General features: G+C 48.8%; 8 protein-coding genes across 8 annotated transcripts; 5 read left to right on the top strand and 3 right to left on the bottom strand.

Annotated features, from left to right (window-relative positions):
* Positions 1-1,009: 1,009 nt before the first annotated feature.
* Positions 1,010-2,699, top strand: N7503_003065 (leucine-rich repeat domain-containing protein; the record flags this gene model as incomplete). The annotated part of the gene is made up of 2 exons (XM_057062612.1): positions 1,010-1,665; positions 1,736-2,699. Coding segments are annotated over 2 exons (1,620 nt in total), but the record flags the coding sequence as incomplete, so codon positions are not given.
* A 1,059-nt stretch (positions 2,700-3,758) lies between these two features.
* Positions 3,759-4,058, bottom strand: N7503_003064 (uncharacterized protein; the record flags this gene model as incomplete). Its single annotated transcript, XM_057062611.1, has 1 exon — positions 3,759-4,058. The coding sequence occupies one exon, from the start codon at positions 4,056-4,058 to the stop codon at positions 3,759-3,761; it is 300 nt and encodes a 99-aa protein (XP_056923526.1).
* A 750-nt stretch (positions 4,059-4,808) lies between these two features.
* On the bottom strand, positions 4,809-5,526 carry N7503_003063 (ribonuclease P subunit p20 family protein; the record flags this gene model as incomplete). Its single annotated transcript, XM_057062610.1, has 2 exons — positions 4,809-5,392; positions 5,454-5,526. 2 exons carry the CDS (start codon positions 5,524-5,526, stop codon positions 4,809-4,811), a joined length of 657 nt encoding a protein of 218 aa, XP_056923525.1.
* Positions 5,527-6,471: 945 nt separating this feature from the next.
* On the top strand, positions 6,472-8,583 carry N7503_003062 (uncharacterized protein; the record flags this gene model as incomplete). Its single annotated transcript, XM_057062609.1, has 1 exon — positions 6,472-8,583. The coding sequence occupies one exon, from the start codon at positions 6,472-6,474 to the stop codon at positions 8,581-8,583; it is 2,112 nt and encodes a 703-aa protein (XP_056923524.1).
* Positions 8,584-9,886: 1,303 nt separating this feature from the next.
* N7503_003061 (fungal specific transcription factor domain-containing protein) lies at positions 9,887-11,297 on the top strand (the record flags this gene model as incomplete). Its single annotated transcript, XM_057062608.1, has 4 exons — positions 9,887-9,946; positions 10,011-10,183; positions 10,235-11,040; positions 11,190-11,297. Exons 1-4 carry the CDS (start codon positions 9,909-9,911, stop codon positions 11,295-11,297), a joined length of 1,125 nt encoding a protein of 374 aa, XP_056923523.1. The 5' UTR covers positions 9,887-9,908.
* Positions 11,298-11,324: 27 nt separating this feature from the next.
* Positions 11,325-13,191, bottom strand: N7503_003060 (sugar porter family MFS transporter; the record flags this gene model as incomplete). The annotated part of the gene is made up of 7 exons (XM_057062607.1): positions 11,325-11,745; positions 11,795-12,189; positions 12,245-12,539; positions 12,588-12,729; positions 12,780-12,860; positions 12,915-12,983; positions 13,041-13,191. The coding sequence occupies 7 exons, from the start codon at positions 13,189-13,191 to the stop codon at positions 11,325-11,327; spliced, it is 1,554 nt and encodes a 517-aa protein (XP_056923522.1).
* Positions 13,192-13,741: 550 nt separating this feature from the next.
* N7503_003059 (putative beta-galactosidase) lies at positions 13,742-15,442 on the top strand (the record flags this gene model as incomplete). Its single annotated transcript, XM_057062606.1, has 1 exon — positions 13,742-15,442. One exon carries the CDS (start codon positions 13,742-13,744, stop codon positions 15,440-15,442), a length of 1,701 nt encoding a protein of 566 aa, XP_056923521.1.
* A 2,196-nt stretch (positions 15,443-17,638) lies between these two features.
* N7503_003058 (uncharacterized protein) lies at positions 17,639-18,967 on the top strand (the record flags this gene model as incomplete). Its single annotated transcript, XM_057062605.1, has 1 exon — positions 17,639-18,967. The coding sequence occupies one exon, from the start codon at positions 17,639-17,641 to the stop codon at positions 18,965-18,967; it is 1,329 nt and encodes a 442-aa protein (XP_056923520.1).
* Positions 18,968-19,455: the final 488 nt, after the last annotated feature.

The raw sequence follows: 19,455 nt of genomic DNA, 5'->3' as shown, positions 1-19,455 counted from the left end.
TACGCATCAAAGAGCACCGGGAACGACCTCAGCAGCCCTTGAGTTGTGATAACTTCCACAACCATTTGGTTTGACTCTGTGATTGCTCGGTGACTCTACTCTTCGCCGTTGTCTCCAGCAGAGCCGGGGTTACCTTTTATTGGACTTCTATTTTCGATTCTTCACTTCAAATTTTTATTTTTACGGCTCATGGTTCACTGGAGAACCTCATTCGGAGAGGAAACGGTTTTATGCACTTCAAATACCCCCTTTTAACGAATTTTTCTGGACACGATTTGATGTCTTCTTCTGTCAACCCCATTGTTCAATTCTTTTGTTCATATTTGTGTATGGGGAATTGTGTTCCGGGATATCATCAGCAAGGGTGTGTTTGAACCGGAGTTATCTTACTCTGGCACATCAACAACACGCCTGTTCAGAAGCTGAAACCTGGACCCATCCCCTTGGCGCCATATGAAACTCTTTTTTCCCCGTATATACCATATACTTCCAAAATAAATATTTACCATCTTATCAACCTATCCGCCTATCCACGTGTCTACGCGCCCATATATTCCTTACTGTGATATAATTAGGATCCAGGGCGCAAAACTGGGGATCGTGAAGACCATCTTTATATCCATGCCCAATAATATCACTAAGTGTATAGAGTTGACGTGACGAAGATCATGCCGATCGAACATTCCAACATTCCGATCTGACTGCCGCGAGCTCCGAGGTCGACTGATAAACTCAATGGCCGTGCGCCCACGCGTGATACCCGTTTTGGGCCGTTAGATCTGATCTTATCTTACGCGAATCCGTTCTTCTATATATATATATAACTTTTCTCTTTCAGAACATCTCCTTCAAATTAAATAGCTCATTTGAGTTGATTCGGGATTCTCTTTATCTTTCATACTTATCGCGGATTGATCGCGCGTTGTTGACACCCGCCTCCACACGGGCTCCACAACGCGTCGCAACCCCCCAAAGCTCCAACGCATTGTTCACCTCTGTATGACCTAAGAGGGAACCGAGGTGCGACTCGTCTGCCCCGCGACAATCACTCTCGCAATGGACAACGAGATTCCCCTCCCACCCGCCGCGGCGCATCCGGCACCGATCGCCCGCCCGCGCAAACGCAAGCGGTTCCCCCGCCACGTCGCTTGCACCATCATTCCGTAAAGCGCGTCGGCTTTCGCGCTTCGATGACCGCTCCAGTCAGCCATCTAGTGATCCAGCGTTATTCTCCAGCGACGATATCCCCGCGTCGGGATTAGAGAATTATCATGCGCCTGCAATGGGGGCTGGACGGAAGAGACGATATCGTGGAACGTGGTGGGGGGAACAGGTGATTGATTCGAAGAGGAAAAGGGGGGACTTCAAGGAGAAGCGCAATGTCGATAGTGGTGTTTGGATGGGGAGTGATGAGTCGGGTGCTGATTCGCTTTTTCCATCCGAGGATGGTCCTTGGGGCGAGGATCTCCTGAAGACGGTGCTTGATCCGAAGGCTCAGGGGAAGCCTGCCCAGGGCCCTTTGGTATTGCTTCCCAGTGGCAAGGCTGCACCGCCGGTTCTTCCTTTGCCAATTTTGAAGGGACCCCACGAGTCGGAGGAACAGCGGTTCGCGAGGTCTGTGGTGAATGATTGTTTAGAGAAAGGGGAGGATATTGTTGATCTTGGGTATGTTTCCTTCTTTAATCTGATCCTGAAATGGTGCTTTGGTTTAGTCTGATATTAACATTGTGTCCAGGAACTTTAACCTCAGAATTATCCCGTCAGGTCTATTCCGGCCTCTACAACATCTGACGAAGTTGCCTTCCGTAGAGCAGGCCCCCTTGTCTGAAAATGCTTATTCTTCGCTACAGCCTTTTCTCAGTATCTACCTTCCTGGAAACTCTCTAAATGAACTCCACAATGAGTTGTTTGAGCTGAGCGGCCTAAAAGTCCTCAGTGTGCGGAACAATGAACTCCACGAAATCCCCTACACAGTTCAGAAACTAAAGGAGTTGGAGGTTTTGAATGTTTCTGTGAACAGACTGACTTATTTGCCATGGGAGCTCCTACGCCTACTCCAGCATGGCGAGCTGAAACACATGACCGCATATCCCAACCCATTCCCTTCAATTGAAGAAGCCACCATTGCTAAATGGCATCGCGAACCCGAAAAGAAGACCACAGACCAACCTTACGACGAATACGACTCTGAACAAGATGAACCAGAAATTACCCTTGAAACCCCTCGATTTGACATTTACGAGGATTCTCCTCCAGCTGAGGCATGGACTACCATTCATGTGGCTACCGGCCCAACTACACGGCTGGACATGGAAGGGCGACCAATTGAAGAGAACCTAGTCTCAAATATGATGATTCCATCATCGGACCCGGTCCCTACCGCTCCCTCCTTGCGCGAAGTCGCACTCCGAGCTGTATGCAAACTTCCAGACCTCGAGCACGTCACCGATGAAGAGCTAGCAGAGTTCCCTGCTTTGGTGATCCCATTGATGCAGCAGGTGAAAAAAATACGCGCAGCAGGTGGTCAGCAGTGCTCCATATGTCAGAAGGAATATATCATTCCTCGGACGGAATGGCTCGAGTGGTGGGATTGCACGCCTTATGAAAAGGGCATGAAGCTTGCGCGGGCTTCGGGTGAGAAGCTTCGCCCGTTGCCGTTCAAACGCTTTGGCTGCAGTTGGGTCTGTGTTCCAAAGTAGGAGGTGTATATTATTACTTCTTTGTCCATTTTACCCATATTGTATCTCGGGTTGTATGTATTAGGTTTCGGTGTCCATATCACTTATTCCCTGTGGCTATGACAACTTTCCATGGAAGTTGGTGTTGATATTTTTAATACAGAGTAACAATCCTATCGAGAGGACATCACCCGTGGTATGCTAGAATACTCCCCTCAGGCATCCAGTAGCGTGGCGTGCGGACTTCGTATACCTAGATTTAGACTTTCCACTAGATTCACCAGGTCGCGGCTGGACTCCTAGCACGTATTAGATCTAGCGAGCTGAACTCTGTTTACCGTTGCAGCGGAAGGTGAGGTTAGTACTTACCCCATATACTCATTCCTCCTGGGGGGAATTTGTTCGGCTGTACCAACATCACCGTGAAGGCAAGTTCCCAAGACCAAGGCATTGCTCTCAATAATCACCGATTCCACTGCTCTAGTAGCTATATAGTTCCATTCCACACGGGTGACACCAGCGCACTCGCATAAAAAGAACCTCCATTATGTCTGCATGAACATCCACGCGCTCGAATATCGGCCCCTTTACAACCGCTTTCATCTACCCGTCCTCCTGCGCTATAGCAGTCCTAGACTGCCAAACCTGCTCAACAGCCTGGCAGGCCCAGGCATGCAGCACGAACACTTTCAATAGTCAAGGAGTCCAGGAAAATCCCGCCTGCTGGCCCCCGCAATCGAATGACGAGTACCTGACGGGAAAAGCGTTCAATGGCGGGGGATTCTATTCGCCGGGTATCTCATGTCCGACAGGATACTCCGCTGCTTGTTATGCGACGCATGGAGGAATAACGGAGTACTCGTTCCAATATCCGTTAGTCTCATCTGAGACTGCGGTGGGATGTTGTCCGAGGTATGTTTGATCTCGCATTTAGGGTCAAGTAGAACTAATCTGGTCTAGTGGTTTTGTTTGTGTATATAATTGGGATGGGACTGAAAGTGCTCAGACGTGTTACTCGGATTATTCGACTGGTTCATTCCCGGCTGTATACTGCTCTTCAGGGACGAGTAATGGGTTCTCTTATCTGACTGTCCCTTTGACGGCGTTGGACTCTGCTTCTGTTTCTGCATCCGTGTCAATTGTGACGGTTGACATTGTTAGAGTCAATGCTCCGCTGTTCCAGTTGATGTACCAGACCACTGATCTAACGGTCTCACCTACGTCAACTTCCGGTTCAACGACAATTGGGAAAGCTACAAGTACAGCAGCGCCTAGCGCCACTTCGGTATCGAGCTCTTCTCTATCCACAGGAGCGAAGGCTGGGATTGGTGTCGGTGCTGGCGTTGGAGGTTTGATTTTCATTGTAGTTTTTGTGGTCATAGTGATGCAAAGGCGAAAGAGACGGAATAGCTATGCTTTGCAGGGTCCTGGTGAGCCGCATGGACCATCGGCTAGAAGGCGGGTGAAGCTGCCTGGGGATCATCCGGGGAAAGCAGAGCTCCTTGGAAGCCCCCCTGCCTCCGAGGTCGAGGGTTCAAATGTTGTAGCCGAGCTGCTTTGAATGATGATGGTGAAGAGGTATCAATGTGAGATAGCTCAGACTGTGGTATGTATCCAAGAAATAAGAATGGCAACTACTTGATTTCGCATTGTTTTTATTTCAGATACCCTTGTTTGATTGTCACTCCTAGGGAGGAGTCTGATTCTTTCAAGGTAGATTTGAATTGGGAAAGCTATTCATAAGAACATTGCTCATCGGAGAATATCAATGCCCAACAAGGTTTGATAGACCTTCGAGGATATCCTCAGACTGACATGAGGGCCCGGTGTCTCATGTTTCTCATTGATCTCATCCATCATGAGCCAGAACCGGCAAGAGCGTCGACTCTTCAAGTCACCATCGGGGTGTCTCGGCTGTGTCATGGGCGAACTGGGGAGCTGTGTCTGAACTGGTCTTGAGCTTAGCTGGCAGGTCTTAGCCTGAAGCACCTATGAGAATCAAGGCTGTATGGCTTCTGATAGGCTGTTCGAGTCGGGGTTCTTCAGTTGGACGGTTGTGATCGTCCTAACAGTATCGTTACAAGATATAGTCATACAGTGGTAGTATGCGTGTCGGCTCTTTGTGTCTCTTCATTTGAGACTCACGGCAACCTCAACCGATTTGACCCAACGGGTGCGCGACTCAGGAAGTTCAGCATCATCGGATACAGCAGGGGCCTGGCGCTTTCGTTTCTTCGCAGCGGCTTTGGAGGTTTCGTGGTCCTGCTTTTCAGGAAGCGACTCGTCTTTCGATTGTTGCTGCTCCTTTTGCATCTCCAGCTTCTTCTTTTCCTCATCCTCGACAATATCATCAACCGCAAGCACACTGCCGGTAGTCACACGGACCACATACTCGGTTTCCTTCTCCTCGAACCATTTGCCCACTTTGAGTGCCTTCTCAATTGCTCTCCCCGTAGCCTTTAAAAAAATCTCTTCTCGCTTATCCGCGGCCTTGGTCAACTCCGCAAGCTTCTGCTGCTCTGTTTTGCGCGTGTCTCCAAGATCGATGTTGGCTGTTGCGCGTTTCTCGGCATGGCGAAGGAGTTTCTGGACGCGCTTCACGGCACTCATGAAGGGTGTACTAGTCGAGACATAGACAATCTTTGGCACAGAGGTTCCTGCATAAGGAGAGGCAACTGGGGGGTGGTTGATAGGGCGTTTTTCAACTTTCGCGTCTATAAGCCGGCGGTTAGTGTCCAAGCTGAATGCAGGGTCTGTGGTGAAATAAATACACACATTTTGGTAGCTTGACAAGATCTTTGTTCTGCTTTTCAAACTGGAGCTGTCGCTCCAACGGTCCTTTACCCATCTTAAAGCTGTTTGATGGGATAATGTTGTGGACTGGTGATCTTATCACTCTTTTTCTGCCGGGCGGTATATCGCGCTAGTGGTAGCGCCGAAAAGTGGGTCCACTCATATACATCCCTAGAATCACCATGTATCTTGTGCCTATGCCTATATCTCTATTAATGCTTCTTTCACATTGAATTCTACCATCGAATTTTCATTTGAAGTATGACCTGGCAGCTATGAGAATGCAGTGATAACAAATGAACCCACAACCATATTGCTGAGTCACTCGTTAGAGCAAAAGCCTCCGCAAAGATTCGCCATAACAAGCCAATCTGAAGGCACTAGTAGAAGTTGAAACAGTGCTTTTTGCACTTTGGTTGGGATCCTCAGTGAGAAATGAAGCTCCTCCTACGAAATGTGAAAATGTTCCCCCAAAACTTGTAACAAAGAATGAGTGGGCTTGGAATGAGGCTTGGGTCATGCAGACTCGACTGCATTGTTGAAACAGATTTAGATCCCGAAACCAAGACAGGATCAACATCAAAATCTTTATTCCCACACTAGTGTTAGACTTTTACACTTTGACACTCATGAGCGAGGCTTTTAAGTTCCATGTTTGATGTCAATGAAGAGGCGATGTTCGTCAATTTAACAAAGGTTATCCCAACCCTGGGCTGCTTTGTTATTTCAGCTGCCGCTATCATCAATTGAATGCCTGAGTCAGTTAGTCTTAGTACAACATCAGAATGGAAGTCTTTGAAGTCAATGCTACTATTTCTGACCATTGGAAACACCTACTGCACCTTCATTATATGACCTTGGCATTAATGTTCTAAATATACTAATTTTGAGGACTCCTTTCGTAATCGAAATATAAAGGCAACGTAGGTGCTAGCACTCTCGTGTATATAGCATTTTGAATCATATTTACCCCACAATCTATACAGTATCCTAAAGCATAATGGGTGGTCGGCGTGACGATGACGAGGAATGTCTTCCGGATCACGAAAGTCCACCTCCGCCGGAAGAGCCCCTTGACCCTTTCGACCCTTTGGAACTTGGACCTTTCACACCGAGTGCAGAGTCCAGAAATGGCCGTTCGACAAATTCTAGTGCAGGCAGCGCTGCACCAGCTACAGGATCTACGGAAGGCCCCATTCCAGACGAGGATGGAGTTTTATCACTGAACCCGTTGGATGAGCCGATGACCGATTCTTCCTTCCCCGACGATGAGCCACGCCCAGGTCGGATGGACAGGTGGGGCAGGCGTGAAAGAAGGGGCTTTAGATTCCAGAGGTGGCTTGAGCACGCTGATACCCCAGGGGATCCCTGTCCTGTTCAACCTATCGAGATTGTGGCAGATGACGTTGTCCGGCTTTGTAACCACGAACCGTTAGATCTGACCCTACCACCGAATGTTGCACGGGATGCTCAAAGATCGGGTCTCATTAGTAACGTTGACATCAAAGCAAAGTTTGTGGAGGTAACGCAGCCAGTACAGGCTCCGGGTCAGCCCCAACAGTCGAATAATTGGCAACTGTACGTCACACAAGGTATCCTATGCATATACTTTATGTTCCGATATCGAGGTAGAAGGGGACTTCATACGTCGGAGATCATGGCGGTCGTATACAAATATCTTTGTCTTGGAATGGGGTCCCTAAAGTCTATCTATTACTCTAAAGTAGCCAACCCGAGTGACCTCAGATTTGTTGCCAGGATCTACCAGGAGTTGAACCTTCTCCCAACCGAAGACGAACCCGACCGAGAAACATATTTGCAGCCGCAAGAATGGAGACATGGCTCATCGGAATATAGAGCCTTACTCGGAACATATATGGGTAGAGTTGTGGTCTACATGATTTTGGGGGCATGTCCAGGAAGATTTAAAATCTCTCGAGTTGTGACTTGGTATACTGAAGATGAGGAAGAAGACACAACAATACTTCAAATGCGGTTTGATCTTGAATGGATTTCAGCCTCCACACCTCCTCTTGAAGGTAGGTCTTTGGACCTTATAGGCAAGCCTGAATATGCCAAGAGAAAAGAACGCATGTCGAGCCGGGGCCGGCCTCGGATAGCCAATTCACTTGGTCCTAGGGCTGGTCCTAGAGCTGGTCTTCCTCCAGCTAGACCTACCCTTCCTCCAGTGCTTGGGACTCCCAAGGCGGGTTCAGTCACTCAGCGTATAAAACTTCCGAAGGCAGCTCCTGGGCCTGTTACTGAGTACGGTCCCCAGCAGTGGTTTTTGGGGCCTCCTATTCTGCCCAACAGCCCTGAAGGTCCTAGATACAGACAGAAAGCGGATGATATGTATATTGATGACCCGCTCCCTAAGGCTGGGGCTGAGCACCCCCTGCCATTACTTTCTGAGTCTCCCCCGGAGGGTTACCGTGAGCCTGTTCACAAGCCTCGGAAGCGCGCTCGTGAGCCAGCTCTTACCGAGCCCGCTCCTGGACCGCCTGCAAAGAAGACAAAGCCCACGGAATCAACAGAAAAGTCCCGGGATTTACCGAAGCATAAGTCTGCTCAAGCTCGTGGGGAACGTGGAAGATTTGCTAAAAAGCCCGCTCCTGATCCACCTGCAAAACAGTCAAAAAAGGCAAAGGTATCACCAGATGAGCCCAAAAAGACAACGGGGAAACGTGAGGTACCTAATGGATGGGAGCGGCCAGCGACAAGAGCCCGCGAGGCCGCTGAAAAGCCTCCTGTTGAAGAGCCTACTGCTGACCCCGCAGACCGCACCTCAAAGACATGCAAGCGGTGTCGGCAGGAATGGCCACTGGACCAATTTCAGTCTGCTCAATGCGGAGGGCCCGAAACAAAGACCTGCCAGCAGTGCCGAACTGCGAATGCCAAGAAAATGGTTGCTACAGGTCGCCGCGAGCGCCCAGCAAAAGCTGCTGACCCTGCACAACCCTCCTCAAAAAAGTGCCAATCTTGCTTTAAGGAGTGGCCAATCGACCAGTTCCAACCTCTCCAGACCGGAGGGCCCATCACAAAGAGCTGCAAGCAGTGCCGGGATGCCAAGAGAGTCGGCGTTCAATCTCGCAGTCCACTCGAAACTTCTTAGAGGCCTCCTACTCAATAGTCCCCTTCCAAATGTCTCTTTCACGGAATAATCAGGATCAGAGTATAAAGCTTTCGTTTTTGTTTGTCTTGTGATTGAGGAAATGACTCTACTGAGTGATAAGGCAAGCCAGATCTAAAGACAACTCCGAGAAAAAGGCAGCAAAACGTAGAAGGCATTATTTGTCAAGACTGTTTCATTGTTTTACTCTGTTTTGGTTTCGAAGAAATATTCTCGATATAGTATAAATGTCTGTCAAGTGCGTTACTGTGTATTCAATCTTTTTTTTCATGCATGAGTTTGATTCTTTTCAGAACTATGTCTTGTAAGGTCTGGAACGTAGCGAGTCTTGAGATAGACCAGACATTGTAAGTTGCGACTGGGCTGGTTTTGGCACCACTGTAGAGCATGTTGATAATAGTTGTCACTACAATACAGTATTCTTATGGAGTAGCTGCTGTTATCACCCACCATTTCCCCATTTAATAGAAATAAAGAGCTTAGGTAGGCTTGTGGGTAAGATAATGATATGGAAAGCAACCGAAAACAAGCGGATTGTTACAGTACGAATGTGCCTATCAGACAAGTCATACTTGGTTATATCGCTGCACCCGTTCAACAATCCCCTTTTGTACCCTTGCTCTTTCCCCTTCCTACTTGAGATACAGAAGAGTCTCAATATTGCTTCTATCCCTCTTCCTGAAAATACCGCATCTCGCTCCCGCAACATACTGTTCAGCCATGATACTCAACGCCAGTTTCCTGCAGGTCGTGAAACTCTTATCTGAGACGGGCCAAGATGATAAACATAAAACAGACTTCGAGCTTCAAACAGGAGTAGAAGTCATAGCAAAGCGAAGTTTGAAGGGTATCTTCGATCGGGAATCAATCGGATAAAGTGCAAATAGCCGAGACCCCACATGGGACATAAGTGGCCGACATTATACATCAAATCTCCTTGACACCAGACTCTAAACTACTTATCTTCCTGAACCGACCTTGTGTCCAGGATGAAAATATCCAAATCTTGTCGACATTGTCGAGTCGGCAAGCGCAGGTGCACAGCGGAAAAAGCGGGGAAGTCCTGTCAACAGTGCCTTAGGCTGAACAAACCCTGTTCCCTCACAGAACAAAAACAGAAGCCGCAGAGAACTATTTTACCAGTCCCTGCAGATGACAGTGATATCCACTCTTTGGAAGTTCCGGGCTTGACAGATGATGTTCGAGATCGACTGGTCGATCTTTACTTGAGTTGCATTCATGACAAACCGCATACCCTGTTTCACCCAGCGCTACTGAAAGAGCGAGTACGCAATGGGTCGCTTCCGATGGCGGTACTATATGGAATTATGGCACTTGCAGCCCGGTAAGTGACCGAGAAATGAATCCCCCCGACCAACAAATGGGTGCCCACTGAATAACCCTGGAAGGTTGTCTGATGAGGAAACGGTGCGTCAGAAGGCAGATATATTCTTCTCGAAAGCCAAACATCTTCTAAAGATGAACATTGATGTTCCATGTTTGGATAACATCCATGCGAGTATATTGGTCGGTAATCTGTGCGGCGCTGAAGCACAGTCTGCAACAGAGGGCATTTTCTTTGGTGAGTTGGCCATTATTCTCCCAGACCAGCGACTAACTTCTACATAAATAGGCATTGCATTTCGCATGGCACACATTCTTCATTTACCAGAGTCAAATACGACAGAAGATAGCATTACTCAGGAGATCAAGGTTAGAACTTGGTGGTCCTTGTATATGATCGACCAGTGGTCCTCTGCAGGGCTCAATTTGCCCAGACAGTTCCATGATGATCAACATCGCTTACCAATGGCTGAAACTGAATTTTGGTCATTGAAATCAGGGCAAAAAGTTGGAAGTATTTCTCATTCAGGGCCTGGTCTTTGGGGCCATATGGTGATTCTTGCTCGAATCTTCGGCCATATTCAAGATCTTCACCAGAAGTTAGCAAACGGCTTGTTGGAGGAAGGAACAGCAGAAATAATAACCCAAAATCTGGCACAAAAATTCGAGCATTTTGTCCACGACCTTCCACCCACTTTACAATTCACATCCGAAAACTTGAGGCTACATGCTCAGATAGGTCTTGGACGAGCGTTCGTGGCTCTCCATCTAGGATACCACCACTATGCAACCCTTCTATATTTCCCATACTTTGACGTCAAAGCCTCTCCGAATGTGAATCGAACAATGTTTGTAGCTCGCTGCAAATATCATGCGACATCTTTCAGTGACCTGCTGAGATCTTCTCAAGAGACCCCGGACTGTGAAGCGGTCTATCTCATCGTGGCACATATGACTGTGGTATCATCATCTGCGTTGCTCCACACCCTCTTATTCGGGAATCAGGCTGAGCAACTTGATGTTAGAAAGAGACTGTTCAATAACTTTGAGACTCTGCTCAAGCTGAAACAATACTGGCCTGGCGTTGATTTGATGGTGAGACTGCAGCAAAATTTATCTGGTTCAACTTGGCAAGAGCTAATGCAATACAGATGGAGCGATTATTTACATTTCAAAAAGTTTGTATGCGAACTATGGACAAGACATATACAGTGGACAGATGGATAGTCAAATTCCTCCTGCAGCATGCTTTACCCATAGAAGGTGAGGTAGGACAGCTAGCCACCGTCGAGTTGAAAGAACGTGGAAAATTCGCCAGTGATGCTCTGTCAATGCTTCGCCCAGAACGTTAAAAATGATCAGATTGGATACCCAGTCCTTCAAGGATTCACAGACTTTGTTTCTGGTCGGAGCGTCAGCTCATTACCAGCCACGTTGGCATTCTCCCCATCAAAGAGTGCTGCGATTTCCTCCAAAGTCGGACCTTTTGTCTCCACAAAGAAAAACCAAATGCAGAAACACTCAATCACCAAGATGGCAATATACACGAAATAAAAGCGCCACTGCAGCGACTCCAGGCCTATTGGATTAACGTATTGATTGAACACCGACGATGCCGCCGTAACGGCCATTGCGACAGTAAGACCTTTGGCTCGGATGTTGAAGGGAAGAATCTCAGCAGTATATGCGACCGTCAGACCAGGCCACGCGAACCCGGCTGCCCCATAAAAGAGAAAGATCATAGCAATGACTGCACTCCCAGCACTGTGATCACCTGTTTTCTCATATACTGCCGAACATCTGCATCTGAGTTAGCCATATCTCACTTCAGCTGGGGAAGGCATTATACCCAGTCCAGATGCTGAAGCTTATCAACATTCCAACGCCAGCGATCATGAACAACATTCGTCTGCCGAGAAGATCCACAAGAAAAGCCGAAGTGCCGATTGCGATCAAAAAACACCATACCGTGAGAGCACCATTGATCATTGACTGGTCATATGAGGACTCGATCCCGACGGATTTCAAGATGTCGTGAATGTAGTACGACACTAAACCATTACCGGAGCACTGCGAGAAGAACCCAGTGAGGACAATGAGGAATAGACGTTTGCGATTACCAGGGGTCTGAACTAGCACCATCCACCCATTGTCTGTATTTTCCTTTTCCAAGCGAATAGTGTCCTGGATCTCTTGGAATTCAAATGCACAGAATGGGTCTTGTCTATCTCCATTCGCGTGATACTGCCAAGATCACTGGTTATCAGACTGGTCACTGCTATAAAACTCAAGAACTTACTTTGACTAAAACCTCGAACGCCTCCTCCGGGCGGTCCTTCGCACAAAGCCAACGAGGGCTTTCAGGAACAAACCATATGCCGAAGAACTGGATAGCCGGCATGGCCGCTTGCATACCGACGGGAATCCTCCAAGCTGCTTCCGATGTATACTTGATTGTGCCAAAGACAGTCCAGGCCGCAACGATCGCCCCCACATACCACAGTGTATTATACATGGTTGTCAATCTCCCGCGGTGTTGAGGATGGGCCAGTTCCGTGATAAGCAGCGGTGCGGATGCCTGACTTATGTTGGACCTAAGAATGTTAGTGCCTAGGTCACCCTGTACGAAAAGGTCAATTTACCCCAGACCCACAAGGAATCTTCCTGCCAGGAACATATTGGAGTTGACGGATGGGACAACCTGGATGACAGCTCCAACAAAGATAATTACCAGTCCAATGGCTACTCCCTTTTTGCGCCCGAAAATGTCGGCCGTGTATGATGCTGTGATCTCCAATCAGTTGGGGGCGACAAAGAGGAAGAGGGCTGGATACCGAAGAACAATGAGCAGAAGCCGCCGATGTTCTGAATTGCGGTGAAAAGACCTAGTGTCGAGCCGCTGGGGTTGTTGAAGTCTATAGAGTTAGCCTTGAACCTTTGGAACCTTGTAAATCACCAGATGTACTTACAATCTTCCCATGGGGTCATGGTCTGCAAACCATTCAGCAGGGAGCCATCATATCCATTTGTTGAGGATCCTAGATACACACATCTTAGCTAGCTCATTAACCCATCAAATAGTGGAACTCACATACCGAGGAATAGAATCGGCATCATAATGTATAGTTTCCGCAGCCCAGGATGCTTCCACCAGGTGACTTCTGGAAAGTCCACACGAGCATGGCTTGTGAACTCAACATGACTAGCCATACCCTTACCTTCCTTGGGAGTCTCTCTGTCGTCCATCTTGATAAGTCAACGTATCTATCGAGGTAGTCGTAGTAGTACTATTTCCAGCAATGTAGAAAGAATTAACCAAGAGACCAACCATGTCGGCTAGGAAGCCCTATTTAAACCATGAAGCATACGTCTCCCAACTCAGAATTGAACCCTCCAGGCATGTAGCATATGCTCATCTACCCCGGTTTTCTTCCGAATAAGGTAAAGTATTTGCGGAGAAACGCCTCATGGTATGTTGCGGGTTATCAGCCAATAGCAAGCGTTCATTCCCGCAGCTCGGTATCCTCATCTTCTTGAGGGGAAGTCCCGCGCGGGATATTGGCCAATCGTTCATTATCAAACCTGGTTCGTGGTCTTGGAATCTCTATCCCTGCTGATGGCAGATTTCATTCTGTATGGTTCCACTGCTTGTTGCGACGGCGGGGTACGATGAGGGGTAGAAGGGAGCAGATATAAAAGAGGTGGACTGAGTGTCTGGCATAACAGCTCAATCTATATTATTTATTGTCTTCCAAAGGTTGAAAACAGAAACATTTGTATTGAGTTGAATTGCAAAATGACATTGTCTACCCAAATTCCTCACCTTCGAAGCACGGAGTCCGCGACGCAGCTTATCGTTCATGGCAAGCCGTTCCTCGCCCTTGCTGCTGAGCTGCAGAACTCTTCTATGACCTCGGCTGAATTCATGGATTCTGTTTGGCAGAAGCTTGTTGATACGAATGTCAATACCGTGCTTGGGTGTGTCACCTGGGAAGATATCGAGCCTGTGGAGGACCAGTTCCACTTCGCCGAGCTAGATAAGGTTATCCTAGGTGCGAGGAAGCATGGGCTGCATCTTGTTCTGTTATGGTTTGGTTCATTCAAGAACGGCATCTCGACTTATGTCCCGCCATGGGTCAAGACAAACACCAAAAGATTCCCTCGAGCAAAGCTGCGACAAGCCGGCGGCGTGCTACAAACCGGTGACGTCCTATCAATTTTCCACGAGGAAGGTCCGAAGGCAGACGCAAAGGCATTCGGACGCTTTCTGAGCCATCTAAAAGAGGTGGACAGTGCACACTCGACAGTGCTCATGGTACAGGTCGAGAATGAGACAGGTCTACTCGGTGATTCTCGAGACGGATCCGCTGCCGCAGAGAAGCGTTTCAATGAACCAGTCCCACTGGACCTCCTGCACTTCCTGGCGCAAGATTGGGATAATCTCCACACAGACCTAAAGGCAAATTTAACACACCTCAAATCACAAACGAACCCATCTGGAACATGGACCCAGGTCTTTGGTCAAGGACCACGCACGGACGAGCTCTTCATGGCTTATCACTACGCCAAATACGTCAACCAAGTCGCTGCAACTGGTAAACAAGCATATCCACTCCCACTTTACACAAACGTCTGGCAAAACTATGTAGACGTCGACGGCGACAACGATTTTCCCGTTGTAGTCGGCGGAGGCGGCAACCCAGGCGATTACCCGTCGGGAGGAGGCACTAGCAACGTCCTCGATATCTGGCAACAGTTTGCTCCGTCATTGGACTTCATCGCGCCCGATGTCTATCTGAATGATTACAGTAGTTCCTGTCGCAAGTACCGCCACCGGAATCAGCCACTGTTTATCCCCGAGCAGCGGCGTGATGAGTACGGTGCGAGACGTATCTGGGTGGCTTATGGTTCGTATCAGGCTATGGGTGTGTCCCCCTTTGGGATTGACACGCAAGTGCCCGCTACAAATCCATTCACTAGGCATTACGGCCTGCTACAGTCTGTATCTCCGTTTGTGCTTGAGGCGCAGACTCGTCCTGACTCTTCTGTTGGGTTCTACTTTGATGAAATCTCGGGAGACGGGGGCAGTGCTGACTCCTCGAAGCCCGTAGTCAGGTGCTGGGGTGGATATGAGATCACTATCGAGCGGTGCTTTGTCTTTGGGAAGCCTGGTCTTGGTGCTGGGATGGTGATCCATCTTGGTGAAGCACGGTTTCTGTTAATTGGGTGGGGGTTCCAGGTGCGGGCAAGGGCGTTATCGCCGACGACCAGTTTCACGGGATTTCTGCGCTTCCGGGAAAAGGTGGTGAACAAAGAAACGGGGGAACTGCGTCCGCTGCGGGTGTTGAACGGAGATGAGACGCGCAGTGGGATCTTTGCTATGATGCCCAATGAAGATCCGGACTACGGCGGCTTCCCAATTTGTGTGACCGTGCCTGCTCATACCATGATTGCCGAGTTGGAGGTGTACTCGATTGAGAAGGTGGATGATGTGTAAAGGTAGAACTTGATTTCTCATTGGATCTGTCTTTCTTTGTTTCCACACTTGGGCACCTGTAGACTAAAAAGATCGACACGGCAACGTCTTTGCCGCGAGGATTTCGCAAGGGCAAGCGCGTAAAACAAGAATGCCGCCTATGCAGGTGTCCGGTAGCCTAGCGATACCGATAAGGTAGCCTCACCTTCACCGTGATCTCCGTGGCCCCATTAATTGGAACGAGATGCCTAAAAGGGAGGCCATCCGGTCAAAAGAAAGGAGAAAGTCAAAGTCAAAAGTCAAACCTATGCCGCAGGACCGGGGCAACACATGACCCAAAAATCAATAAACTAATGGGACTCGTCCAATTCCCAATGGATGATCCTTCCACCGGGGCAGATGGCAAAAGTTTCTGCATCAGCTCTGTAGTTTCACGAGTGCCTCGGCCAACAATCTCCGACAGGGCAAAAATCAAAACGAAAACAAAAGTCAAAGACAAAGGCAAAGGTAAAATCACACGGACCTCCTCCCCTGAGTCGAACTGCTCATCGAACTCGAGCCCACGATCGCGGTGTTCGAGCATCTCGCTTGGGAATTAAGCCCGTCCCGGTTTCCAGGAGCATGATGCCATGATCGCCGTCTAAGATGATTAGCTCAAGTCGGGCAACGTGATTTTTGACAGGGTCGTCTCCACTCAAGAAATTAAATCACCATAACAATGAATGACGATCAGATCTGGACACATTGCGGAGCTGGGCCCACTGCTGGATTGGGAAGGTCCTGTTGAAAGACCCCACGAGGGTGCTGAGTTGGGGTTTCTGGTTCAATCCACGATATGAAGATTTTTTTTTTTTTTTTTTCTCTTTACAAAAGTACATTCCAAATCGATTGTAGCGAGTTAATTAAATGCTTAGATCGATCATACTGCATAGAATGAACCTGTCGATTTGGGTACGGAGGTGGCCCCAAATCAAATTAGAGGATCTGAAACGACCCACAACCGATACTTATTATTGCGATGATTGGGGCGGGGAATGACATTTCAGTTCCATGGATCAGTCTGCTGGTTGCGGTTGTTTATTGTGGGCGATCACTTGAGAAAAATGACCTAGCGATGCACATAATCAAGCTGAACCTTGGAACGTCCTTTTGGGGAATACCTGTCAGAGTTTTCTTGGTTGACTCCTCCAACGGCTTTGTTAAGCAGGGGTGGCAGTGGCGTTGCGAGGCTCGGCTCCCCCGATTGCGTGTCCACCCCACAATGAGAGACGTTTTATGCCTCGACGAATGTCAATTGATCTATATTTGTACTGTAGATCAGGTGAATGCTGGAAAATTTTGCCTTGGCCACCGGGGGGAATCATGCGTGGACGCGTGAGGCGTCTGAGGCGTGTGCGGCGTTTTCAAAATGGTTCCCTTTTGGTTCCCTTTGATTACCGGACTCCGGACAGGGATGTCAAAGGATTAATTTGAGGGGTTAAGGATCAAGCACACGAGTATGAATCCATCGGCACATTATTCGGACACATGAGGCACAAGCGAAGGAGTAAAGCGGTTTAGCGGCAGGAGAAAGTGGAGTTGACGGAAAGACGGAAAGCCAACGGTGGTCTTTTCCTCTTCAATCCCGGCTGGATGCATAGTGGATCTTGAGAAACGGGCGAAACCCATGGAACCGGAATGTCGGAGTCGTACTTTGTGTACCTCGATGGAGCTCCACTCCCGTGGTCCAGAACATAGATATCCATGATCTTAATTATCGTGGATTTCCCCCTCTTCATCTCCATTCCTCCCTCTCCATCCTCTAACTCCTGCCATCCCTTCTTTTTTTTTTTTCTCCACTTTGTTTCTGTCTTCCAACCATTCTTTTTTCTCCCTGTCTCACGTGTCTCTGGCCTAGGTTGCTTGAGATCGAATCATTCCGCCGCGTCTTAGATCATATCTGCAAGGGTATCGAAAACCACTTCTTCTCAAGACACTTCAGCCACTTGATTTGCCAATTCCCCGGCGGATTATGCACAGTGTGACCTTTCATTTTTGATCCGGTGTCGCGTACTTTCGTTTTCATTGCTACATACCTTGCTCAGCATCACTCCAAGAACGCAAAGTGGTTGGAATTCCCAGCCCGCTTGGAAACACTGTGGTTACTATTTTATGCTTGATTCCGCTCTTTGACTCTTTCCTCCATAACATCAATCCCATCATCACTCTTTGCCCATCATGTCTGAATCACCTCTGGACAATCCCAACGGTCGTGGTCTGACCTGGATCTTTGATCACTGTCTGCGATACCCGACTTCCTATGAGATTCCTCTTCGTACCATGTACACTATCAACTGCAACCCCGCCAAGAACCCCAACTCCACTCGTCCCCAGGAGTCCGCCTTTTCCCCGCGCAACTCCGCCTCCTCCAAGTCTTCTAGCTCGGACGATTCCATCGACGCCAGCGCCGACTTTCGCTCGCAGCTCATCTACCAAATCTCTCGCCTGCCCTCGCAGCCCTGCGCCCTGCCCCCGGCTTTCCTCACTTCCTTTTTGCGCCGTGTTTGGATTGCCGACCTCGACCAGGTCGATTTCCCCCAGGCATTGACTGCCCTGGACTACCTGCGGGACCTTGATGCCCGCTGGAAAAAGGAAATGTACAATGCCATTCAGCGTCTAGGTATCAGCCGTGCCGATGTCGAAGACCCTGTTCACTCCGGGCTGGCCCTGAATTTCCCTGGAGTCATGTCCTGGCTGGAGACCATGAAGAGCAAAGGACGCTACATGGAAGCTTTGTACACCCAGATCTACGTCGGCCTGCGTCGTTGGACTCTCCTTAACGAAATGATTCTTGACCACACCAACAAAGCCGCCCACGTCGCCATGCTTAACACTCTTTTCCCGCCGGTCTCGGAGAAAAGCCCAACCCCGACCTCGCAATTGACCCACCATATTCTCAAGGTGCAGCGGTCCGGGTTCTTTACTTGGATCAACGCTGTCAGCAAGGACGGTAACACGGCTATACTGAAGCCGGTTATCTCGCAGGGCGCCCCCGAGGGCGAGGATTCCAGCTGGCCTATTGTCCGTGATTCCGTGGAGAAATATCTGACAATGGCTCAAGAGATCATTGATGAATGCATGTTGATCCATGAGCCGAGTTATCTGGAGGAGTCTCAATCTCCTCAATCGGCCCACCGTACCAAGGGTCGCAAGGTTGACTCGGGTATCAGCTTTGCTTCTTCCACCAGCAACCTTAGCTTGGAGGATGCCCCCCAGGAGAAGCCTCTTCCCTACTTCCCAGCTCCCAGCCCCACCCAGACAAAGTCTGCCGGTTCGGCCCTGGAGCGCCTGGCCAGTGAGATTCGTCGGATGGGTCTCGGCAGCAAAACCAAGAACTTGAAGAAGATGAAGTCTACCACTACTTTTGGTATTCGTCCCAGCAGCCAGGAAAGTTATGCCGAGAGCTCTTTCTTTGAGATCGACGAGCAGAAGCGCCGCCGTCTGATTGGCGAAGCCACCAGCCGCAAGAAGTCGCAAGCAAATGATTCCGCCATCCACGCCCAGTGAGGCGCATCCTTGACTCGGCGTCTCTCTCTCTGAGGCCCAGACTTCATATGTAACCACTTCTTTTTTTTGCTGCACATTTCTTGGCGTCTCCATGGACAAAAGGCCAGGTTGCATATGGTGGGATCGTGTATTTTTCTTTCTTGTTCTTTCACTCGGAGTTATTTGGCGCGTGGGCATTGCATGGTATCGGAAGCAAAAGTCTGGCGCGTGGGTTCTATTACGAAATAATGTCGTTACGGTTTACAAAAAATGTCGCAGCAAGCTGCCTATGAGATTGAACCGGATTCAATTGAAAATCAGATAAAAATGAAAAATGATTCAAAAAGCCACTCTTGATTTGTAGCATCGCAAGTATCATTACGTAGAGAGAACGGCCTGCCGCTTTGTGTACCGTAGGAGCTGCGATAAGCGATAAGATAGTACGTGTCCAGATCGACAGGGAATCTCCGCGGTATTGTGAGCGGCTCTGTCGTCAGACTATCTCTCTT

The sequence above is a fragment of the Penicillium pulvis genome, assembly GCF_028828015.1.
Source record: "Penicillium pulvis strain IBT 33274 chromosome Unknown contig_1_segment0_segment0, whole genome shotgun sequence".
Taxonomy (NCBI): domain Eukaryota; kingdom Fungi; phylum Ascomycota; class Eurotiomycetes; order Eurotiales; family Aspergillaceae; genus Penicillium; species Penicillium pulvis.
This window is presented reverse-complemented; position numbering and strand designations above follow the sequence as displayed.